Genomic DNA, 25,894 nt, shown 5'->3' on the forward strand with positions numbered 1-25,894 from the left:
ACAGTATTCTCAAGTAATTCACATAAAAATTTTAAATTCTTCTTTGTTAATTCTACCCATGACAATGAAAACCCATCCAGACAGGTTATTTTCCATTAAACCATACCAACCTTCAGGATCAAAAGAGACCTTAAATTGAACAACTCATTGCCACAAACCCTTTTGTATGGCCATGGCACCTGGGCCAGTGCCTTCCGTGGCTGCAGCAGAGGGCTTCCACTGCTCTCCCTGCAACAACAAAATGGAGGAAAAAGCAGTGAAGAGGTGATGAGCTAAACAGGAAAGGTCAAGGAAGAAGGACGGTTGCTTGCGAGGTGGAATTTGTATGAATTTTGAAAAATTTTTGTTTATATTTTTTACTGCCAAGGTAAGAAACTTTGGAATTTTTTTTTAATGAATTCTAGTTAACAAATATTTCCCCTTTTCAGTAATGACTCTTTTTAGTAGCTCCTTTTATAGCAAACAACTGCTTGTTCCACCAGCAGCCTATAATTAAAACTATTAGTGATAAATAGCAAGCCCTTTTCTTGCCTTTACTGCCTCTTTGGGATCAGCGCGGCCTCATACAGCTTATCTTACACCTGGTCTGTGCCACCCCAGAACAGACCGATGGGACCCATGGTGTCCCCACAGCCCGAACATTGGGAATGGTCAGAAGAAAGGGAAGGGAGGGCACACAGGAGGGACATGCTGTTGGGAGTCCCTTTGGGGGAGAAGTGCCATTTTTAAAGTTTAGCTCCAGGGGAAATTAAACGGTGTTGTCACACTGAGGCTATCGTTTTCCACAGTGCGGCTGCAGCACTGCCTGAGGCTGAGCGGGGAAAGGCGAGAAGGGCATGATACGGCCATACCCGCTGCCGGGGGGTGCGTGGGGGAAACGCCCGGGCCGCCCACCGCCATCTTAGCTGTGGGCTTCCTTCCGGGCGGGTGGAGGGCGCCATGTCTACTGAGGGCGGCTGCTTGCACCGGCGCCTCCGGGAAAGGGTTGTTCGCCCGTCGCTGCCGTGCGCGTCCCCTGCGGCTGGCAGCGCCCCGCACAGCCGCCGGCACCCGGCCAGGACTGTGTCCGGGGTTCCGCGCTCGGCCGCCGCGGGTGGCTGTGGGGACGGGGCGCTGCAGGTGGGCTCCAGGCCCGCGCTCTCGCCCTCGAGAGGGCGGGTGGGGCTGAACAAGCGCCGGGGGCGCGGGCGGGCCGGGAGCGGGCGGCCAGCCTCACGGACCAGGCGCGGCACGGACCAGGCCCGCCCCAGGCTATAAGGCACCGCGACGATGCGCAGCAGGGCTTGATCCGCGGCTGGGGAGGGCCCGTGCTGAGTTCTCACTCCCCTGACTCTCGCGGAGGGATAAGCGTAGCCGCCGATTGAAATAAAACTGAAACGGCCTCCAGATAAAGGCCTCGCTTGCGGGATCCTCGGTGATAACAGGGACGTCGCTGTCCGCGGGGCTGGGTCTTCGCCTGGTGTGGTCCCGCTGCCGGCCTGGCGAGCGGCCCCGAAAGCAAGTGCCGCCCCTGAGGCTGCGGGAGGGCACGGGACGGGGCTGCAGCGCAGGGCTGCCGGGGGAGCTGTCAAGGCTTGGGGTGCGGGGCGGGCTGTCAAGGCTTGGGGTGCGGAGCGGGCTGTCAGGGCTTGGCGTGTGGGGCGGCTGTCAAGGCTTGGCGTGTGGGGTGGGCTGTCAAGGCTTGGCGTGTGGGGTGGGCTGTCAAGGCTTGGTGTGCAGGGCGAGAGAGGCTGTTGGATTTTGTTCTTCGCAGTCTCCCTTAGAGAAACTTTTCATGTGGATTCGTTTCCTCGGTGAGGTGCCCTAGATTTTGGTGGGAGATGAGGCTGCTTCTCCTTCAGTTTTTTTCTAGAAACAAACCCGTGAAATGTGAATGCTATTGCCAAGGATGCGTAGCAACACTTGTTTGGGAGCGGGGAGGGGGAGGTGTTTTGGGGTTTTTTTGCTCTAGGAGTCCATTAGCAGTAACTACAAACTGTTGACTTCCAGATTTGAATGCCATGTTTTCCTGCATGAAGTACAAAGTTTTGCAAGAGGTCAGAGAGTTGAAATGCAGGCAGTAGAGTTGGTTAAGCTGTTAGTGTAGGTCAGGCCAGTTTCTTTTAGTTATTGCTGGTTGTAACCCTGCATTTAAACCATGAGGCTGAAGAGCACGAAGAGCAGTTAATAGATCAACTCAGGTTCCTTTTTGTCTGTGTAACTTGTGGTATCACCAGGCAGGCTTCATGCAAAATCATCAGATCATAGAGTAACTTGGGCTGGAAGGGACTTTAAAAGCAAGGCTGACCACAAAGTTGCACCAAGTTGCTTAGGGCCTTCTCCAGTGAAAACTTGAATTAGGAGCTCCTGTGAGTACTCGGCTTCCTGAAAGGTAAAAAGGCTGTTAAGTAACATGCAGGTTCTGTCCATGTAAAAGGGAATACATGCTAAAGCCTCTTCTTTCCATTACAGGCTAATTACAAGTAACCTGTGTGCAACAGCTAAAAGCCTGGGAAGGAATTTGGCGGGATGAAGCCTGTCATTGTGGTGCATGGTGGAGCTGGCCGGATCTTTAAAGAACGAGAAGAAGGATGTCGTGCTGGTGTTGTCAGAGCTGCGCTCCGAGGTTATGGTGCCCTGAAACAGGGAGGCAGTGCCTTAGATGCGGTTGAGGAGGCAGTGCGATCAATGGAGGATGATCCTCATTTTAATGCAGGTAATTTCTCCGTAATCAAGTTGGTTTAGAATCACTGTGTATTTCAAGTGTTTTACCTTGATGCTTCTTTAAAATGCTGGTTTGCACTTTCCTTGAATTATGCACATTGCAGTGGAGTAAATACTGGTGTCAAAAAGTAGTTTATTTCTCTGTGTAATAAAATAGCTCAGTATGCACCGTAGTTACTTGTGAGCCTGCTTAGGCAGATGAGTTACTCTTTTCTCATTTTTCAGTGGTTTATACCTGCCATTTCTTTTTTGTGCTGCAGTGTTGCTGTTCTGTAAATCTCCTGTGCTGCATCTTCACTTTTAAGCTATGGACTTCTCAATGGAGTTATGTTTAGTTAATGTTTAAGACACTTCGGCATAGCTTGCAGCGATGTTTAAACCTTAAGACTTGACCTGTACCTGTTGCCAGAGGAATACTGTTACTGAGGATTTTAGGTGCTTTTTCTCTTAATGATTTTACTTAGTGTTTTTGTAAACAATATTACAGAAGTATTGCAGTAATTTATTTTTTTCTTCATATGAAGTTTTCGGTGATTGTTACTTGAGTTAAGCTACTTCTCTTATAGAGGATCCAAGCTGAAATAATGAAGTGGACTTAAGAGATGTGGTGCGTGTATATAATTAACATCATGGTGGCATTCTCTGATTTAACTTTTCTTCACCAGTTCTCTAAATTAGTTACTAGTTTTTAGGACTTTGTTTTCCTCAGGTCAGTAAATCAGTATATATTTGGCCTTTGTCTCTCTTTATAGTTCTGGGTCATGTCTTGAAATACCTCTCTGGCAACAGAATTTAGATTTGCTATTTTAAAAACACCAGCTACTACAGGGCAAGAAAAGAACTCTAATATGTGAGTAGCATCTCTTCAGTGATATTCTGCCCAACATTAGATGTCCAATGTTAATGTGGAAGCAACTTCAATATAAGTTTAAGCTTAAATATCGTTTGCATCTCTTTTTTAATCATACCACATAAATGTATATTTGCTTGGTTTCCTGTACACTACTTTTGACCGCTCTGTAAATCAAAATTGTTTAGATATGAAATACATTTAACTCAGTGTGACTCTCGCTGACAAAAGCTTACTTTATAACAATCTGTTTAGCCTCATTTACTTAACTTGTACACAACAGTACATTTGGGCACTTGGTAAGTGGCTTCACAATAACTAGCAATATTCTGAGTTTTGAATACAAGGGTTTTTTTATAACCTTAATGTGGGATCTTGTCACTAACTGCATTTTCTGAGCCATGCTCTCTCATAGCATGCCATCATTGAGCAGCACCTGTGAGCAGTGTAAGCTCCCCAAATGATCATGTTGTTTGAGTGTACAGACTTAGACTCTACCACATCCAGTGACTGATAGGCAGACATGACTTGACATTCTGCTTGGTGGGCAAAGTGCAATGTGTGTTTGTGACACGCTTTTTCATGACCCAAGGTCACATTTATCCTTAAATATATGTTGAATTGTTTGGGTTTTTTGTCTAAAGGTGTTTACTTCAGTTTGTTCTAACAATACATATACATCTTGTTTGTAGCATATTAAATGACCATTTTTTAGCAAAATTTGCTTAAACTGGACTTGAGCTCTAAGCCATTGATCAAGTTTGACTATGGTCTTAACAGCAAGTAGCCCGGTAATCACTTACAGATACATCTAATTGTGTTAACCCTCATTTAGATACAGCTGCTGTCAGTAGCTGGTGAAAATGAGCAGAGAGCTTGGTGAAGAGGGCCTTGATTGGAGTGGCTGTTTAAAACTCACTGTGTGGTATTTGTAAAAGAAAAATCAGGTTTGCTGTAATGTTTCCTGGGAAAACACAGACATTGCGAAGAGACAACAATAGTGATTGGGAAGAATGGACATAACGGTGAAGTTGTGTGCTTTTTTTGAATGATAGGCTCTAACTATGCTGTGGGGATACATCTTGATGGAGGGGCTCAGAAGCTGTGCTGTTGTGTAAAATGATGATGAAATCGTTGAGTCCTGCTTACGATGAGGAAGTAGCCTTGGTTACGTGTCCTTCATGTTATCGTTTTGACTAGTAGTGTTAATTAGTTTGGTATGAATACTCCAGATATAAGAACTGTCATTATAGAGTTCCTTGCATGCTTTTTCCTCCTTGGCCTTTGCAGGACAGAGGACAGGTCTGTCTATCTATCAGTAGATAGAAGGAATTGAAGTACTCTGCTCAGCACCTGTGCTGTCATTTGGCTAATCACAGAATCACAGAATCGTAGGGGTTGGAAGGGACCTCGAGAGATCATCAGCGTAGCCCATGGGATAGCTCCTAATAGGTTGTGGAGGAGATCAAAGTTAGCTCTTCCAAAATTCAGGGTAGCTATCCTGCTTTTTGGCTTGCTTCTTCCACTCAGGATCTTGAACTCTATCATTTCATGGTTGCTTTGTCCTAAGCTGCCCCTGACCTTCACCTCCCATCCTTGTTAGTAAGAACAAGGTCCAGCACCCACCCTCCCCTTGTAGGATCCTGCACCATCTGTAGCAGGAAATTGTCTTTAACATACTGCATATCACATGAGAGCTGTCCAGCAGACTATTAATGCAGTGATGAAGAGGGCTGGTAGAGCTTCCCTTGGAACTGTGGTTGTGGTCACTGATAGCTGGGAAGGGGTACCCTAATTCTAGCTGGCATTTGGTGAACATGAGCTAGAAAGCCTGCCTTGTCAAAGGAAGCTGAAAGAATATGGCAGGGCTTATCTAAGAAAACAAAGATGACTTACTCCTTACACTAGCAAAAAGAAGCTGGAAGAATGATGTTAACACGGGCAGCACAGGGAAGTTGCCTGTAAGCTCTCCACAGATCAGTGTAGTCTAGAAATCAGCACATTGTGAATGATGCAGGACTAAGCTTTGGAGTAGTTTATGTAGTCAGAGAGGGGCAAAAAATAACTTAAGGTGGGGGGGCAGAGTTCAGGCCTGTCTCTGTGGCAGGGGGAGTTATGGAGGTTACAGGATTTGTTGCTTTCTGCAGCAGGGGATTTAACTTCCTGTATTCATGTCTGAAGTACATTGGTGTGGAAGTCTTGTGTCAACAATTACTAGCAGTGGTTTCTGGCCTGCTTTAATGTTGGTTTAACAGAAATAAAAACAAAAATTAGTTTGGCCCTGTACAATGTCCAAGTCTTTCTACCTCAGCTACTATGTAAGTCTGCCATGTTTTGTTTCGGGTTTTCTTTACTTCTTTTTAAGTTTAGTCTTCTCTGTCCTTATTAGCAAGGCTTCTGTGCTTGATGACTTACAACTGATTATTCCCCTGTGATACAGTTATTTGCATTATTAAAAAAGAACCTATTTGCATTGTCTCATTTTGTATCTCATTAATTTTCGATTAGGTTAGTGATAGCACCGATAATTATAGAAGAAAATAACTACTCAACATTTTATTGCTTTGATTTCTTTTTTTAATTCATCCTTCTACTGGTTTTATTTTGTACTGAAGAACTGGTTATTTCAAGCTTTCGTTACACCAGTGAGTGGACAGTTTTATTCTGCTCCAGTTTGGCAGTTTCTTGGAGTGCTCTGTGACATTAATTCCTTGTCAGGATTGAACACTGCACTGTTTTGTTGGCTTATGTTGTATCCTCCTTTGGAAGAACCGTAAAAGGTAAAATAGCTTTATGTGCACTTGAAGTGATCTGGCTGATAAAGAATTCTGTTCATGATTGCTTGTCATTTTAACATTTGTACCTAGTATATCATTTTGGATGGGATTAGAAGTGTGTTTTTCATCTTACAAAAATAAAACTCAATTTTAAAGTAGACATTGTACCCTGTGAGACTTCTGATAATGGCTGGATTTTATGGTTATACTCAGCAGTGCTTCTGCTGTTTTGTTTGTATTCAGGAGATACCGTCAGGAAGTCAGACAACAAACTGTATAAGAGAAAGTTTGTTCGATGAGATCTAATCACTGAATCACCTGATGGATAGGTCTTAATGACTTTTCTTCTTTTTCCCTTTCCCCCTGATTTTTTTTTTGGTCCTTAGGCTGTGGATCTGTGCTAAATGAAAAAGGTGAAGTAGAGATGGATGCCATTATCATGGATGGAAAAAATTTAGACTCTGGAGCAGTCTCTGCAGTTAAATGTATATCCAACCCAATAAAACTTGCTCGACTTGTCATGGAAAAGGTATGCTGAGTATGTCCTTGAATATGAAACACTATTTCCTCTTAGAACTTCATCTGGTATATTGATACACCTGGGTGATGATGTTTGTGTAGTGCTTTAAATCAGCAAAGAAAGGAGAAATGGACGGTTGTGTTCGGATACTACGGTCATGACCATGAAGAACTTTTAAGGGTTTGAGTGGTATTTGTTAAAAATAGTATTCTAAGGAAGCATAAATTCTGCCATGCAATTGGAAGCTCAAGGACAAATTGACCTATACATGTCAATTTTCTGTAGCTCCACAGCTGATGTTCAAGATTTTAGGGTTGTGGTTTTTTCACTTGTGTCTTTTGAAGAGCTTTTATGTTGTCACTGCGTGATCTTGCAAGATAAAGATTGGATAAAGTACTATTGACTTTGCAATGGCATGGAAGTGAATTAAGTGACCTAATAACATATTTGACCATGTAATGCAGTCTTATGTTGTTCTTGATTGCCTTCTTCAGGTAGTAAGCTTCATCAGAGGATAACCTTAGTGCAAAGTCATGGTCTTCCAGTAGTGGGAGTGAATAGACTATTTCAGTTGGAAGGGATATAGAACTAGTCCAACTGCCTGTCAATTTCAGGGCTGGCCAAGGGTGTTGTCCAACTGCCTCTTAAACCCTGACAGGCTTGGAGTGTCAGCCACTTCTCTAGGAAGCCTGGTCCTGTGTTTGAGCACCCTTTCAGTGAAGAAATGCTTTAAGTCTAAGCCTTCTTTGGCGCAGCTCTGAACTATTCTCAGGTGTCCTATCAGGCAGAAGAGATCAGCATCTTCCTCTCCTCAGGAAGCTGTAGAGAGCAATGAGGTTGCCCCTCAGCCTCCTTTTCTCCAGACTAAAGAAGCCCCAAGTCCTGAGCTGCTCCTCATAGGACTTTCCTTCCAGCCTTTGTATTAGCTTTGTTCTCTTCCTCTGGATGGATCTGAGTACCTTTACATCCTTCTTACACAGTGGGGCCCAGAACTGCACACAGTGCTCAAGGTGAGGCTGCACCAGTGCTCAACACAGCAGGATAATCGCCTCTTTTTGACCAGCTGGTTATACTCTTTGGTTGGGCTTGTTGCAGCCTTCCAATACTTAAAGGAGACCTACAGGAACAATGGTCAGGGAGTGTAGTGATAGGACAAGGGGTAGTGGCTTTAAACTAGAAGAGGGTAGATTTAGATTAGACATTAGGAAGAAATTCATTACTGTGAAGGTGCTGAGGCACTGGCATAGGTTGCCCAGAGAAGCTGTGGCTGCCCCCTCCCTGGCGGTATTTGAGGCCAGGTTGGATGGGACTTTGTGCAGCCTGGTCTAGTGGAGGGTGTTCCTGCCTGTGGCAGGGGGTTGAGGTCCCTTGCAACCCAAACCATTCAGTGATGTACCCCAAGATGTGTTTTGCGCTCTTGGCTGCTGGGGAACACTGCTGACTCCTATTGATCCTGCTGTCAACCAGCACCCCTAGATCCCTATCTGCAGGGATGTTCTCCTGCCACTTCCCTCTTAGTTTATACTTGTTTCCAGCATTAATTTTGCCCTAGGTGCAGAATCCAGCATTTCGACTTGTTTAACTTTATCCTTCATCCTATTAATCACAGCCCAAAGGTCCAGTCTGTCTAGGTCCTTCTGCAAAACATCTTGTCCTTCAAGAGAGTCAACACACCTTCCAGTTTGGTATCATGAGCAAATTTGGTAATGGTGCATTCAACTGCTGCATCTGGATTGTTGATAAATATATTGAACAGGACTGACCCTGAAATTGAGCTCAGAGGAACACTCTGGTGACTGGTAACCAGCCAGATGTAGCCTCATTCGAGTGCTGCCATTCAGCCAGTTCTTCACCCAGCACAGAGTGAACCTGCTTATCACACAGCTGGACAACTTGCCTGGAAGGATGTTGTTTGGGACAGTATCAAAAGCCTCATTAAAATCCAGAAAAACTACACCCGCTGCTTTCCCTTTATCCACCAGGCGTGTGACCTTATCATAGAAGGACATCCAGTTAGATAAACAGGACTTTCCTTGTGAATCCATGGTGACTGTTATTAATGACTGCATTATTCCTTAAATGCTTTTCAGTAGTACCCAATATAATCTCCAAAACTTTTTCTAGGAACTGAGGTCAGACTAAGAGGCCTGTAACTCCCTGGGTCTTCCCTCGCACCCCTTTTGTAGATTGGAATAACACTGGCTGAAGATAACGTTAGCAGTGTGTGATGGTGACAGGTTTCCCACAATAATCAAACTCACCAGGCCAGCAAAATTATTGTTACTTGACCTCCCATGTAAAATGAATGCCACACCACTAAGACATCCCTCTAATACCTGCCATGACAGACATCTGCCATTTTCCAGAAATGGTGCTACTATGGTTGAGGATGGAGTAGGTCATTTCTGTGATATGTGCATCTACCTTATCACTGCTGGATTGTGACAGTGATAAAAATGTTTGTATTGTCTGTGGAGTTTACATTTTTCATCCTGCTAGTGCAGCTGCCCCATTGTAGAAAAGGGTTTATATTTACAAAAGTACTTATTAACAGAGGATTTATGTTTAGGGTTTTGGTTTTCTTTTTTAACTTTTCAAAGTGATGTTTGGGGGGGGGTGAAGGGCTGAAGTCTTTTAGTGATCCTTAAAGGTGATTGGAATGTAATTTGTCCTCAACAGCCTCCAAAGAAGATAGGAATTTGGTTTGCCCTTAATTGAAGGATTGTTCTGCTTTTAAAGTCAGAACTTTAAAATGAATGTCTACTAGAAAACAGTGTTAAAACTTGCTTTTTGTTCCTTCATATGGGTTTTATTCTGTCATTTAGCTAGAACAAATAAAAATGTGTAGTTACAAGCTTCACAGAACCAAATTTTTCAAAATATGAAAATGTAGGTGGGAGGTTGGGGGGAGAGATGTCTTCTGGGGTGGGGATATGTTGGGCTTGTTTTGTTTTTATTTTTTTTACTGTAGATAACTTCTTTTAATGTCCATTGTTCAGCTCAGAGGAACTGAATACCCGTTCCAGAATCACTGACTTATTTTGTTTCTCTCAGTGACAAAATTCCATTTAGTCAGCAAGAATAAAGTCCAAACAACACTGTTGTTTTTTTGAGAACATAACTTTCCAATGATGTTTAAAAAAAAAAAAACAAACAAACAAAAAGAAATCTCTTTCTTGCCCACTGAAAGGTCTTTTTTGTCATTGTGTGGTGTTTCTGGTGCTTAGAAACGCTGAGGCGAAATTCAAAAGGAAATCATAAAATTCAACTCCATACAATTGTACTTCGTCCTGTAGCCCTAAACCCATGAAAATTTAGTGGTAAAGTGTATTACTCTGCCCAGATGAAAAAAAATTCTGTGTAGATGACAAAGTTCAGATGTAAATGTGGGCCTAAATTGCTTGATATATCTTGGGGTGAGCTTCTGATGCTTTTCCGTCAGGTATCATGAATAGGAATTCCAGCTGGTGTTGCTCTTCTATTTTTCGTCTTGGTTCAGGAATTTTGGGACACCAACCAACCCAGGCTATTTCACAGTACTTTTTGGAGTTTTGGCTTACAATGTGTGGGTAACAAGACTGTAGCTTTCCTGGGATCCTCAGCATGACATCTTGAACAAGAGAAGGATCCAGGGGGGCCTTACAGGGGCCTTCCAGTACCTGAAAGGGAGCTACAATAAAGCAGGGGAGGGACTATTTTCACGGACACATATTGATAGAACAAGGGGCAGTGGTTTCAAACTACAGCAGGATAGGTTTAGATTAGACATTAGGAAGAAGTTCTTTACATTGAGGGTGGTAGATCACTGGAACAGGCTGCCCAGAGAGGTAGTGGAGGCCCCATCCCTGGAGGCATTCAGGCTTGATGAATTTCGGAGCAACCTGATCCAGTGAAGATGTCCCTGCTTACTGCAGGGGGAGCGGACTAGATGGCCTTTAAAGGTCCAATCATTCTATGATTCTATGTAAGGATGCCTGTTTCCCAGTGGCTTTGAGATGCCTCATTGCCTCAAACAGTTTTCAAACATGCAACTCCCAACCAGCCAACCCAAACCCACCCTCCCCACCTGCTTGTAGTCCTCGGTATTCCCATTGCCTCACGGAACACTATGGGCTCCATCTGGCGGCCAGAGCAGCCCCGCCGCATTGCTGTTGCGCACGGTCATGCTGCCTGCTGTCGCGTTCTCACCCTCAGGCTTGTCCCTCTTCACGGGGTAGAAGAAAGGAGGGCACCGGAATCATTTCCATTTATGATTTGCGATGTGCTGTTGAACATGGCAGCCAGGAAGGCTTTTATTACGTGAGCTAATTAATTCAACAAATCCTTGGGAAAGCAGTTCAGTCCCTGTTGAATTATTCCTGCTTGTAGTGAGCTAAAATAGAACAGTCCGTTGAAATGCTTTTGGTTGTTGTTATCTTTTTAAATGGGGCATGCAATCCCTCTCAGCTCCAGCACCTCATTAAATGGGCATCTTATGAAAATCGGAGTGCTGATTCACTGGTACACATGAATGTGTATATGTTTTCCCCTACTATATCATCCAACTCTTTACATTAGAAAAAGGAGAATTTAGCTTAGAACATAGACTTCTCAATCCAAAGGTGCAAACTTTTGCTGTGTTCCATCCACTGCTCGGATTGTTAAGTGGAGAATAGTGATGCTTTGAATTTCAGGCCAGTTACTGAAATTTGGGGGATTTTTTCTTCTTCATTTCCCATGAAATTAAACTAAGCTTGCCAACACTTCTATTTTGTAACAGAGATCTCAGGAACCCTTTTTTGGATTTGATTTTTGTTTTGTTTTGGGGTGGGGTTTTTTGTCCTTTTGGATTACTTTGTATAAATGTGTTCCAGAAAAATTAGGCATTTAAAGTTAGTAAACAAATTCATGATAGTGTAGAAGAAGGCTAAGAAAAATTTGCTCTTGGGGTATTTGGCAATGTCCTACCAGAAATACACTGAAGAGAAAAAAAACAAGTCAAATTCAAGTTAAGATACCTTCTTTTGAATGACTACTGGGAAAAAAAAAAAAAAGGAACAAACCTCCCTACCTTCCCCCACAAAACAGTCCAAACTCCAAAGCTGTTACAGGACCTTATTCCTGTATTTCCTGTATTATTCCTGTATATAAATGCAAGTATTTCTTTTTTGTGCAGCTCAGGACAGTGGGTATATTGTCAGAATTTGCATATGGGAGGGAACCCTTTGAAAAAGTTATTTCTTAAGATTTCTATTTTTTACAGTAAAACCTATTTAAAGGATTGTATAGCCTTCATTGCCAAAGAAAGCAACTGATGGTGGACTCAACATTCTGGTGCATGTAAAAGTCAAAAGAAAAGTTGAATGTATTTTCTAAAAATAAAACAAAACCCACCACAAACCCCCCAAGCCTAATTTTAATTATTGGCTCGTGGGCTTCTTGTGCTTTAGTGGCAGACGGGGGCAGTATTGCACAAAGAAGTTGTCTTTCAAGTTGGACGAACACTTGAGCTTTGTTAGAAATAGGTAGGTCACTTATTGTCTGGCAACGTACTCAGCATGTACGACTGTTGTCCACTCTTTCACATGCATAGTGAAGTTCTTCCTGGTAACCCTTAACCTGTTCCCCAGAGCAGTACCCTCATGAGTTGAGGACTTAATTTTGTTAGGATGTTTACATTGCCAAACATCTTTGATGTTGGGGTGTCATGGGTTTGCCCCAGCTGGCAGCTAAACACCATGCAGCCACTTGCTGAGTTCTGGCAGGCTGAGGGAGAGAATCGGGGAAGTGGGAATACTCATGGTGTGGTACAACAGAGTTCATTCCCCACTTCCCATCAGCCTGCAGGTGTTCCAGGAAAGCAGGGCTGCATCACATGTAAGGGTAACGAACACCATCACTCCAAACGTTCCCCTCTTCTTCTTCCCCCAGCTTTATATGCTGAACATGACATCATATAGTACAGGATAACCCTTTGGTCAGCTGGGCTCAGTTCTCCTGGCTATGTCCCCTCCCAACTCTTTGTGCACGGACAGTCTCTTTGGTGGTGGGGTGGTGTGAGAAGCAGAAAACACCTTGGCTGCTTAGCAACAACTGAAAACATCAGTGTGTTATCAAAAATATTCTCATCCTAAATAAAAAGCATAGCACTGTATCAGCTGGTAGGAAGACAATTAAGTCTGTCCTTAGTGAAAGCAGGACATGGGGCCACCACGTGTTTGAATGACCGTTCAGGAATATTTCTGAAGTGCTGTCACGTTTCCTGTTTGTATAACCATCTGAAGGGGTTAGGGCAGAGGCTGTAATAGGCTGAAGCAGAGCTCAGTGTCTGTGGTTTGGGAAGAAGTTCAGTTCAAATCCTTCAAAGCAGTGCAGTGCTATGGCTTGGTCATGGTAGTGACAGCTTGCTGTTGCTTTAGAAATCAACAGAAGTTGATGGTTTGCAACAACGTAAAGTCTGAAGCTTAGAGACTGTAAATGTCCTGCGGAAGGCAGCATGACATGGAAATACCCAACTTCTGGCATCCTCGCTTCAGGCTGAGAGCAGAGAATATGCCATGGTGGTCTCCTACTTGGCTCCACCAGCCTGCTGCCTCCAGCATCTCATGCTCCTAGTACCTCTGCCTTTTGGTGCTTGTGTGCTGTGCTGCCATGTGGACATAAAAGCTTGTCTGAAGTTAAGTGCTGTGCACTGAAATTACTCCATGCTGTATAGTCAGACCACTGCTCATCCAAAACCTTCCTGGGCTCTGATGAGCAATTCACAGCTTTGTAGTGGTCCAAGAAGCTAATGCTTATTTTTGGACACAAATTTTTTTAAAAAAAGGGGGGGGGAATGACAGAAATCAGATTTTAGAGCTCTTACTAAAATATAAGAATTAATGAAACAAATTTATCTGGCAGGTTTCTCAAAAATAGGAATTAACCAAGCTGTGCAGACTTTGAAGCACGGAATTAACTAAGGCTGTTGACTTAAAATTTGTTGTAAGTGCTTTCCTAAATAAAGGAATCAAAGTAGGGCTTCTGCAGATGTTGTTAGAAGAAAGAGATTTTTGTCAAACCTGTGAGCTCTGGAGTTTTCTTTATGTGGATACTTCTAAAAATAAGGAGTGGTTATACAAAACTGCTCAATACGAGGCAAAACAAGAACTGCAGTGAGTCTCTTCTCTTGGCTTTTGCAGACGAAGCACGTGCTGCTGACTGACCATGGTGCGCACCTGTTTGCTCAGGCCATGGGTATTCCTGAGACTCCAGGGGAGAAGCTCGTAACAGAGAGATCCTGGGAGAGATGGAAGAAGAACCTCGAGCCAGATTCCAACCCTGAAGAGTTTCAGAAGTAGGGGGTTTATAAAATAATTTTTCTGTTTAAATTCAGGTAATTTAATTTGTGCTGTGAGTTAAAAAAAAACCTAACAAAACCAACCCAAAACCCAAACCCAACAAAGCTTGAAGACCTGTTTTCAGGCTTGAGAATACTTCAGTTCTGCGTATTACATGGTTTGGTACAGTCTTCACAGTGTGTCCTCAGTCAAAGTAATGAAAAAAATCAAACTTTCCATTAGTTTACTCAAGTGTAAGTGACTGGAACAAACCTGAAGAAACTTGGCAGTGCTTAAGAAGATTGTCGGTCACTCTGACATGGCAGAGGTTTTGTGGCATTAATGGAAGACAAAGTTAGAACTTGTTACTGCTCTTAAAATCACCCGTTACAGAAGTGCACTTTGACTGAGAGCTTTGACTGAGAGCAGGCATTGCTTGGCATAGTTATTTTCTTCTTTTTAATTTTTTAAATTTTTTTAGTTTCTAGTCCATGAAAAAAATAAAATTAACAAAGCTGATCTTCGTTGAGTAGATTATCAGATTTGTCTTTAAATTGGATTAGGTAGTTAAATGACATCAGGTTTTGACTAGTAACTCCTTCTGATTGTATGTGCTGATTGTGGCTGTTGGTTGTTGTAGAAAGGAATGAAAAAAATTGACCAAGATGTTCAGTGTATTGGTGGGTATGCAAAGAGATGCTGCTGAATGGTATTGCACAACAGCAAAACAAAAGTCACTTAGAAACAAGCAAGTCTTATATATAGAGAAAGATGAGGTGGATGGTAAAGAAATGAAAATCATCAGGTGTCAAAAATGGTTGTTGTGCGTGAGGTAGGCATAAATACTCATTTGTTTAGAGCTTCCATGTTCCTGTCAGTGGTTGTAGCATAGGAAAATCCTGTATTGCATTACAGAAACACTGTATTGCGTGTCATTCTCTTCTGTGAAATAGGAATAATGAGAGAAGCAGAGCTAAACTATTTGTAGATCAAAAGGAAGATATTTATTCTGTGGGCACGTTAATTAAAGTCCATGAAATTTAATGAACTATGAACCACATGTTACTTTCAGTAAATTGTTAGAAGGAAAAATGAATTTAGGAGGCAAGTGTAGATATAAATATGGTCTTGTAAACAAAGTGAAGTTCTTCTCTGAACATAAGGTCTCAGTTACAGTATCCAACAGAACTCTCCTTTTGATCCACGGTCTTTCCAAGCACTGTGTGGTATTATAATTCATGACAAAGAATTTTGAGGATGGCGCAGCTCCTAATGCTGCTTGGTCTCCTGAACATGTAAGTTGGAATGGTGTGGCATCTGAGTCTCTATTCATTGTAAATACTTAATTATTTTCTTTCTTGTAACAGTGTTAGGCATCTTCAATTTCAACATTGCTTTATTCTGGAATATCTGATAACAGGTGGTTTGTCAATTTCTGAAGGGCCCAAGACTTTTCTTGTCCTAGCCAAGGGGTTTTTTCCTGACAACCACTGCCCAAAACATCAGCACAAATTCACAAGATTGAAAACAGGTCTTTTTTAATGCAAGCCCATTTGTTCCTGTATCACATATGGAATGTGCCTTTTCCCTATTATGTCCACAGTGCTTATGCAGAAACTTGCCTGAGATGAACAGGCAGACAGTGAAGGCCAAACATAGCCTGGGTTGCATCAAAAGGAGCATGGCCAGCAGGGCAAAGGAGGCCAAAGGAGCCCCTCCACTCCGCTCCTGTGAGACCTCACCTCGAGTACTGTGTCCAGTTCTGGAATCCCCAACTTAAGAAGGACATTAAACTGTTGAAACAGGTCCAGAGGAGGGTCACAAAGATGATTGAAGAGCTGGAGCACCTCTTCTTTGAAGACAGGTTCAGAGAGTTGGAGTTGTTCAGCCTGGAGAAGAGAAGGCTCCGGGGAGATCTTATAGTGGCCTTCAAAGTACCTGAAGGGGGTCAACTAGAATACTGGAGAGGGACTTATTAGAAGGGCATGGAGTGTTAGGGGGAATGATTTTAAATTGGAAGAGGGGAGATTTAGATTGGATATTAGGAAAAAATTCTTTACTACAAGAGTGGTGAAGCATTGGAACAGGTTGCCCCCTCCCTGGAGGTGTTCAGGGCCAGGTTGTATGGGGCCTGGAGCAGCCTGGTCTAGCGAGGGTGTCCCTGCCCGTGGCAGAGGGGTTGGAACTTGATTATCTTTGAAGGTCCCTTCCAACCCAAACCATTCCAGGATTCTGTGATCAGTCAGACGCAACATAATACTAGATCATGCTGGGAATTTGAAGGTTCATGTGTAGTTTATTTCCAGTCCTATCAGCGTTGGAAAACTTAGGGGTTTGTAGCTTTCCAAGTAGAGTTTGTTGTCTCCAGAAGAGAGGCCTTTCTCTTCCACTGGTCAAAAGCCCACATTTGCTTACATGAAAAGCTTGATTCCATTACACATACAGCATGGCATCTGGTACACCTTTTGCTGACAATAAGGTGTCTCTCCAAAGATTCTAACCATGCCCTTGTCAAGAATTTCTGGTGTTCGCCTGAGAACCCCTCAGAGAGGGGGTTAAGTCTGTCCGGAAGGTAGATGAGCTGCTAGTCCCTCCGTAAATCACAGTGCAAGGGGAACTTGAGGTTTTCACTAGAATGACCCTGGCAGCAACTGTCAGAAAGCCCAACTTCTGATGGAGTGAGTAGAGGCGAAAATAGCAGATGCTGCATTAGCTGAATGGGGACAGAAAAGTACATGTAATTTCTTGGGTGCTGGATAAGGAAAGATTTAGACCAAAGGGAATGAACAAATGCAAGTGAACCATTGTGTATCACAGTACATGCAATTCAGAATTCTTGACTCAACAAAATCATTACTACTAATAGCATTGTCTGGTGTACTACAGGTACTTGATATTCTTACTACTGTCACTAACTAACAATAGAGGATTATAATACGATCTCTCTACTTGGACAGTTTTGCCTGCCTTGGTAATGTTTCTGAGTCAATGAGCTATGCAACAGCTTGTTTATATCTTCTTTGCCTTTGTTCTAAAGATGAACAAAAAAAACATGTGATGCTGAAGCAATAATAATGTTTAAAGGGATAGTAAGAAATAGAGTATAGATGTCTGTTTGCTCTACTGCAGATAAGGTACGTTGGACACACTCACTTTGTTATTACTGATTGAGCTCTTTTACCTAAGCAGGTAGCTGGTGTGTATGTTATCTGTGTGGTTTCGTTACTTTCACAGCTGTTTAAGTTAAATGCATACCCAGAAAAATACACATCTGGATACACCTTTCTTAATTTCTCAGGAAGATCTTATTTCAGTTGGTTGAAGGGTGCCACATGAGTGTGCAAGGGAGTGCTGGATTTACTAATACTCTTTTCAGCAAATCACTTGTAACAGATGGATGGGTGGGAAGCCCATCTGCACCATCGTTATCAGTTTGAGATGAGGTCCATCTCCACATAAATGTCAGAGCAGTTGTAAGGCCTGTGATTCATCAGCCAACTTTGAATTGCTGTGAATGAAGTGCAGAGACTGACAGTATGATATTTTACATAAGCAGGAGGGAACAGGAAGTTGGTTCTCTGAAAAATTGACTGTGGGTTTCATGAAAGAAAACGACTTTGACTTAATCAGCATAGATTTTACGGGGCTACAGACTCTCACCAGTGCCCAGGCAACTTCCAAAGACGTTTCTGTTCCACTTGCCCTTTGGGCAGCTCCTTAAAAGGTTGTTACAAATTATTTGCCTGTGTGGAGAGATTTAGAGTTTTGTTTTGCTTTGGTATATCTCTCTTACCCAGATTCTGTGTCATGTTCCTTACACGAATTGCTGAGATTGGAATATGTGGATACTCAAAATTGTTGCTTCTCAGTAACAGCTTGCTGCTCAGTGCAGCCACTGTTACAGTAAGTAACCATGGCCTTTTTTTTCTTTGAGTATGAGTTCACATGTATATTTTCAGGATCCCATTATGTATGACTTTGTTTTGTGCCCCAGAAGTAAAGCAGTAGTTAGGACTTATGTTTTCTTTTCACGCTGATGTGCGGTTTCAACAGATTCTACTGGCTGAGTGATTTAAACCTCAGGATTGCTCAGCTACAAAGACAAAAACACGTATTAATGATGCATTGTGAGCAAAGCTGGCTGGAAGGCACGGCAGTAACTTTTTTTTTTTCTTTTGGGTGGCATTCAACCATTTGGGGGCTAAGGAAGAGGAAAGAGGAGGAACAGGAAGGAAATGATTCAGTGCATTCATGACATGACTCTCCTCTTCTGCATTCGCTGGTTTACGTGCGTTGTCATTAATGATTCCGGTTAACCTCCCGTGGAGGCAGCGGAGACAATTCTTGCGTCTTCGAGTTGCTGGTTAGGGGAAAGTTGTGTGTCACAGCCAAAAAGCTACTCCCAATCTAGGATAGCTAGAAATATTTCTGTCCTGTGTGCTTCTGTTTTGCTTTTTTTTTTTTCCCCCTCCCTGAGTCGAAGTTTCCGTGCCATGAAGGTAAACAAGTCATGGGGTGAGATTAAAAAAACAAGGCAAGTGTTTTCTACTCTGTTAAATACAAAACCATAAGAATTGTTGTGTATTGCTTGTTATTTCTGTAATGAAAAGCAGGGTAAAATATAGCTTTATGATGTGCAGTAATTTTTTGTGGTAATCTTTTTTTTATTTTTTTTTTTTTTAAAGCTACCTGGCAAATAAATGCAACAAGCTTTGGCAGGTATGCTTTAATTCTACCTAATTTTGCAAACTATTTTTCTTGGCAGAGACCTTGGAACAGTCGGTGCTGTTGCTATAGACAGTGAAGGAAATGTAGCTTGTGCAACATCCACTGGAGGACTCTCTAATAAACTGATTGGCCGTGTTGGTGATACAGCATGCATAGGTATGGGATGTGGGGTCTTGCCTCTCATTTTTTTGAGGTATCTCTGTTAAAGAAAAAAAAAAAAGAAAAAGTAATATACCTTCTCCTTTTCATTAGTGAAATGAAACATAAACATAAATACTGGTACATCTGAAATGGAGGTCTAGCATTGAAACCTATCAAAGCTCAAGCTCTTTAACACATGGAGATTGCAAGTAAGGTTTGGCTTTTCTTGACACTTAAAGAAGTAGGTGTAATTGTAGTTATTGTTCATTCCAGCAGCAAGCCAGATTTGTAAAATGACTGGCAACTTTGAGTAAATTCCTGTTCTTTGAGAGCCCTGATAGGACTGCATTGGAGCCTAATATCTGTGGTGTGGAATAAAGGAAATATTTTAAGAGATCTCTTATCTAAGAATAAAAGAAACACTTGAAATCCCTTCCCCAGACTTGTTCCTCTTATGGGACAGAATTGCCATTTGATTGCTTCAGGGCTTTGCCATACAGTTGGGATTTGGAAAAGAACAATTTTTAGCCGAACATTTTCCAAACTGAAATGGCACTGCTCTTGACAGTACGTGATTATTGTAGAACCACCTCTAGCTTTATCTCACAACTAAACTGCTAATATTTTGGTACTCTGCATTTTGGCTGTGACTTCCACCTTCATTTCTGACTGCAAATACCTTTCTCGTACATAAAAAGGGCTCCAGTAGTGTGGGACACATCTGTGAAGGACCAGAGAAACTGGGCAGAGGGTATGGCTTGCAACTTTTGCTCTTACTAGACATCTGCAGGACTGGATACAGAAATGCTATCTGTCCTTTTAAATGTTGGAGTCTTATGAAAGGGGGCTTTGACAGAGGGACTGTGGCACTGTTTCCATGGCTAAATTTGGGTCTGTTGAAAGAGTTAGATCTGATCAAGTAAGTACAGAAGGAAAGATACTTTTACTGCTCTTCTGTGTGTCTTTCCCCTCCCCCAGTACCTTGTTTATAATGCTGTGGTATGCTGCTCCCCAGCTCCTGGGAAATATTTTTCTTAGGAGATGTGCTAGAAACATGAGTGTTGAGCAAGCGGAAGCTTGGTGGAGAACAGGGTGTGGAATGTGCCAGAAAAACAAGGATGGGAGGGGGAAAGAAAAGGCAATGGGAGGGTAGGAGATCAAGAGAAGAAACCCTACTTGTGATGAGGACTTGCAGGATTCCTCAGCGTGCTTTGTGGTGCTTCACTAAAGCCCGGCTCTTCAGATCTCTAATCTACTTGTGCTCTTACAGATGAGTCCCCCTCAAAATTTGGTCAATTCACCAATGCTCCCACGAGATCTTCCTTCATACCTCAGTTGGTAATGTTGTCTGACCTGGCATTCTGCATCCTATCAGTATCTTCCTGATCCACAGTATATGGCCCCTTGCTATTCTGGGACGGGTTTTTGCCCATCCCTGTGAAGTTGGCCTGCTCCTGCATCACTGGTCTTCTAGTTCTCAGAACTTGGCAACTGACTTCATCCAGCTGTTGTTGATGATACTTTTTTTCCTTTTCAAACTAAGGCAGAAATGAGAATGAAGTTAGTTACTGACACTTTGCTTACAGAAGTGCATGAAGCTCTTGGACCTTTAGGAAGAAATGTTTGTTAACTCTTTTGAACACTGCAGAGCTTGTAAATTGTATTACAGAATATTGCCATCTCTTTTTTTCCCCCCCTCTGAAAGGAAGTGGAGGTTATGCTGATAACTGCTCTGGTGCCACTTCAACCACAGGACATGGGGAGAGCATTATGAAAGTGGTCTTAGCCCGACTGGTCCTCTATCACATGGAGCAAGGTATGTTCCATACTTCCCCTAAGCTGAAACAGCGAGGCTAGGAAACATTGCCTAATGACAGGCTTCAGTTTATGTACTGTCATCCTAGAACAGTTGTCAGAAGAGTTGCTCCCAGGGGTATGTGGATGGGTCACCTCTCTTTACAAACAAAATAAAGTTCCAAAGTATTATTAAACTAAAAGAGCCTTAAGTGGACAGAAATATCTATGCTGCTTGATGTTTAATCATGCTTTAGATCAGTGTACATTGAAAGACATTACTGTCTGCTTTGTTTAACTGAAGTTTTCTTTAATATCTTTAATATCTTTAAACTAAAATTTTATGAGCAAAGAAATAGAAAACAAGTAAAAGTGAGATCTGTTCATGGAAGCAGTAGAGGAAGGCTGGAGGTAGATAATCAGAGTTGAAATAAGAAAGCATAGGATATCACCTTTCAAAGAAATCGTAAGGTGTGTATTTTAACAACTGATCATAGCAACAGAAACGCTTTTAAGATGTTTTAACTATGATTTACTTTTTGGTTTTGTTTTGGAAAATACACTAAACTGACTGGGTGGGTATGTGGTAAACAGCTGACACTATGTCTTATGTGACTGTAATTTAATCTGACTGTGGGATGACCCTTTGGAGCTTTACCTTCATGACTTAGTCTGTCATTTAAACCCTTGATTATATTACAGCCTGTAAACGTAGCCAGACAACATACTTGTGTTGCATGCAGTTGAAGAACCATTAATATAGATATCACCATTATTTTTAGAAAGCCATGGCTTTTGGGCAGTACAGTGTAACTTGCTTTTAGATCAACTGAACTGGAAATACTTGGAAGACTTTCAGTTTATATTTTCATAGGAAAAGCAGTAAGCAGAGAGACAAGTAACAGCTGAGAATATTTTTGTTACTTCTTTATGGAGCGGTTTGCATATAATGGGTGCATTTCCCTGTAGATCTCCTGGCTAATGTGATAGCTTCAGAATAACATACAATCTGCAGAACATTTCCCCAAATTCTAACACATTATGATTTTCCTATTCTCTCTGTATTACATCCCTAGCCATTCAATTTATGAATGGGCTTCTAAGCTCTATTTAGTCTAAGCTGTGTAAACCAATTTCTTCTCTGGCTTTAAGTTGACTGTATTACAAAACCTATGCATTGATAGCAGTTATCTGGTTGTGATAAATCAGTATGCAAGGCAAATGTGGCTCAATTTAAAAAGTTTAAAAAAATAAAGAAGTGAACCCACATGTGTGCATTTTTAATTGGTTTGCACTTGTTCACCCTGCCTGTGCTTGCTCTACCTTCATTCATCCGGCCCAAAAGTATAACTCAGCTGCCAGGAAAATACATCACCACTCGATTTATTATTTTTCTTCCCCCCCCCCCCCTGTTTCCATGAAGGTGCTGAAAACAAACCCTCAAGTTATTCTAACTTCTGGAGTCCTTGAACGGTCAGCTGAAGTTGTATATTTAAGAACAACTGTAGAGCTCTTTCGTAATTCCGTTCAACTGTTCAGTAATTCACATAGCAAATATCTTCTTCTGGAACAGTGCTGCAAAATTTACTTTCATATTTCAGGAGTGAATTGCTTTGCCAGTCTTAACAGCTGTTGGAATCTCTCTCTTATGGTGGCAGCTGTTGTCTTGATGAAAAATCAAACAGTGAAATACTGACCCTTTGAAGTCAGTGCCACTGACTTGAATAGTCACAGTGTCACCCGTAACGTCAGAGAAAGGAGCTTTATCCTGTCAGTCACTAGTGCTGTGAATAATTCTGACGCTGCTGGTTTTGTTTGGTTTTAACTCAAAATTTGCAAGGAAGGCATGAAGGTCAGTTTTTGTTCTGCAACTTAAGCTGCATAACATTACTGATGGTATATATCTTAGAACAATTAGGCTGAGCTAACTGCAGTCCTGAATATGTATTCAGACTTGTAGTGAGCAAATATTCTGCAGCTCTTACAGGCCTGTGTGTATGATGTACAAATTGTTTTGTTTAAAAAATACTCCTGGTAAGGTGAGTTAAGTGTAATGAAAAGATAAAGTTGCTTTGCTGGTCCTTTCTGTGATGTCTGGTACATTGCGAGGTCGTCCTGCCCGATACTTTCAGAAGTTTCAGGAGAAGTCACACTGATTTCTGCTTTTGCTAAATCACAGCAATGTGAAGTGCATCCCTCGAGCTCCATTGCGTGATGACTGAAATTTTTGTTTCAAAGTGGCTTTGGTTTTGTGGGGTTTTTTTTTACATTTAAAGTGCTTTAGACCCAGCTTAGGACAAACATTTGATTGAAAGTTTGCAGGTTGGGATTTTCCCCTTCAACCCATGGCATAAGAATGATTGTGTCTTAAACACAGAGATGAAGAATTAGTCTGTATCAGACACCGAAACTGAATTACACTCTGAAGCTATTTAAATGCTGTATTTGTAGCTGCACCATACCACAGCAGCTATTAACAGCTGTCCATAGCATTCCTATAAACAGTTCCTTTGCTACACTGGAAACTTGTTACCAGTTTAATTGAAGGGGGAATTAGATTTGGCTGGCTCCTTGGGGAAGGGTGAAACTTGAAGGGAATTTTAAAACTTACTCGAAGAGGGGTACCATGAAGTTGTCTTCTTGTTCTTTTCAGGAATGTCACCAGAGATGGCTGCTGACGCTGCATTAGACTACATGAAGACACGAGTTGGGGGGTTGGGAGGTGTCATTGTTGTTAACAATTCAGGAGAGTGGGCAGCAAGGTTCTCCACCAACCAGATGTCCTGGGCTACTGTAAAGGATGACCAGCTGCATTATGGGATTTATGCTGGGGAGAGGCATACGAAGCCTGTTGATGAAGCACTTAGGTCTGAAAGTGGGGGGTTCTGAGAAGGAAGAGACAGCAACTGAGGAAGAATGAAGATCTCCAGTTTTTGCTGGAGGACAATGACAGTTGTTTCATCTTTCTAAAAGATCTGTGCCCTTTTGATTGGTTCACAGGCATAGCCACATCTACAGTCATAATCAACTCTGGGCGTAGTTCTTCAGTGGTCATGGATGTACATATAATGTTTATTAATACCTTCAGGGCATCAGGAGATCCTCCTTTTCTAGATAAAAAAGAATGGTCAGTAGGTTTCTAGGTTAGTATGCCTTAATCCTACATTAAAGGGAGCATGAGTTTGAGTATTAGGGGGACTCCTTTCCATGCCCATTCTCAGAGACTGCTGCCAGGATTATTTGAAAGATTAATAAATATTAATTGAGAATTGAATTTTGACAGTCGCATCACTCTCCAGAGTCTTTTGAACAGTCATCCCATAGTTACAAAGTGCTGTCAGTGAGATACCATCAAACAGCATTGAAGAGTTAAAACTATATCATCATCACAGGTGTGAGGTGTCAGGGGAGGTAGTTATGAAGTAAAGGAAACACCTTTTCTCCAGGGATGGGAAATGTGGGGCTTTCTAAGGAGTCTTATTTTGTTCCATTCGTTGGCATCAGACCTACAGTTAAAAAACAAAGACCACAATAAAGTAGCTACAATACTTCAAAGGGTATGGGGAAGGATATGCTTGACAGTATCTGGGGTAGTAATAAATAAGGTCATGATTTCAATAGATATTAATAAAACAGAAATCTTTATTACTCTAATACAAAGGTGATAGGCACCTTTTAAATCTAAACATGAGACCAAGTGATGATGATTAACTGGAAAAATAATTATCTAAAATCAAGTGATAAAAGCAAGCTGTACTAAAATACAACTGCCTCTTAATAACCTTCTTGTGTGAAGTCTGAAATGTTTTCTGGAGTTGTTTTCTTTTGGGAAAAGAATTGATGTTCTGCAGTACTTCTAATATGGTTTCTTAACATTCTGTATTTTTAAAAGAGCAAAATTTCTTCTTCCTGTTTTCTGACTTAACTACATAGGGCTTTTTTGCCTTAAAAGTGTGTCATCATTGTATAGATTCTAGCTGGTTTCCTCTGAGGACAGATCTTTTTGTTACAGTTGCATCCCACCGTCCTGTGGCACGTTGCCTCTGCAAGACAACCCAAACATAGCAAAACACCTTAAAACGTATTTTGGAACTACTCATGGCTGTGTCCTGGCTACAGCAGCCCTTCTTACTGATTTGGCTCATACAGGAGGGCAAGCCTGCCAGGGCTGTCTGACCTGCTCTCTGCTTTGATCTGCGGTTTATTAGATGTTGCTGATGACTGGATGTGGACAGCGATGGTTCAAGTGTAGATGGCTCATGTACAACATAACCATGGAGCACTTGTGTACTTTGTTCCACAGGGGGTAATGTAGAAGATGGCTACTGTCTGATGGTCAGAAGTTTATGGAGCAGTAAGATATGCTTTAAGCATTTAAGATATGCTATAAGCATTTAAGATACGCTTATCTCTAGTGAGGAGTGGTCATCTTTGGAGTTAAAATTAATTCATTTCCCCTTCTGTGGGTAAGATGTCAATCTTAGGGGTTCAGGGTTTTCTCTTGGGGAAGAAAGCGGTATTGTCTTAGCTTCATTTCCAGCATACCAAGGCAATCCAGGTTTTTGTGGTCAGGGTTCTGCTTCGTTTACCTCACCTGTTCCTAGTGCAGATGAAATTCTGGACTGGCACTAGAAAATGCAATCTCCACAAGTTCTGCCAGATCTCACTTTGCAGCCTTGTTTTGATGAAGTTGCTCAATGATTGGGATTTTTTTATGCAAAAGAATCAAACTTGAAGGATGATTTTTAGCGCTAAATGGCAATACCCAGGCATGGATGTAGGCTGCACACAAGACAGGAAGAATACAAATATACTGTCCTAAACCTGCTTTGTTAGATTACAGAGCCTGCAGAGAGCATGTTCCTGGTAACCATTCCTTTGCTCGAGGCAGCTGGAGAGAGGAGCATGTAGCCCACTATTACCTCAGGCGTTGGCCTGGCGTGTCATCCTCAACAGGCTCCCTGTTGTGTTCTCTGAGTGGATGCAAGCCTGTTCTGCTCACGCTGCAAGTGGACCAAAGCCCAGGTGATGGTGAGCGTAGCAGCAGGCAGAAGCTGCTACACCCATTGGGTGGTTCATTGGC

General features: G+C 42.1%; 1 protein-coding gene across 1 annotated transcript; it reads left to right on the plus strand.

Annotated features, from left to right (window-relative positions):
• Positions 1 to 2,505: 2,505 nt before the first annotated feature.
• On the plus strand, positions 2,506 to 24,579 carry ASRGL1 (asparaginase and isoaspartyl peptidase 1). The gene is made up of 6 exons (XM_084262102.1): positions 2,506 to 2,695; positions 6,717 to 6,859; positions 14,011 to 14,165; positions 18,914 to 19,032; positions 20,723 to 20,833; positions 23,465 to 24,579. Exons 1-6 carry the CDS (start codon positions 2,509 to 2,511, stop codon positions 23,698 to 23,700), a joined length of 951 nt encoding a protein of 316 aa, XP_084118228.1. The 5' UTR covers positions 2,506 to 2,508; the 3' UTR covers positions 23,701 to 24,579.
• The last annotated feature ends 1,315 nt before the right edge of the window (positions 24,580 to 25,894 follow it).

Source organism: Gallinula chloropus, assembly GCF_964237585.1.
Source record: "Gallinula chloropus genome assembly, chromosome: 3".
In the NCBI taxonomy this organism is placed as follows: Eukaryota; Metazoa; Chordata; class Aves; order Gruiformes; family Rallidae; genus Gallinula; species Gallinula chloropus.

Bases quoted from the DNA above. Each gene is read 5' to 3' on its own strand.
- ASRGL1 (XM_084262102.1), top strand. From the start codon at position 2,509: ATGAAGCCTGTCATTGTGGTGCATGGTGGAGCTGGCCGGATCTTTAAA. The intron at 14,166-18,913 runs GTAGGGGGTTTA...TTTTCTTGGCAG, and splicing joins AACCCTGAAGAGTTTCAGAA to AGACCTTGGAACAGTCGGTG. The intron at 19,033-20,722 runs GTATGGGATGTG...CCCCTCTGAAAG, and splicing joins TGGTGATACAGCATGCATAG to GAAGTGGAGGTTATGCTGAT.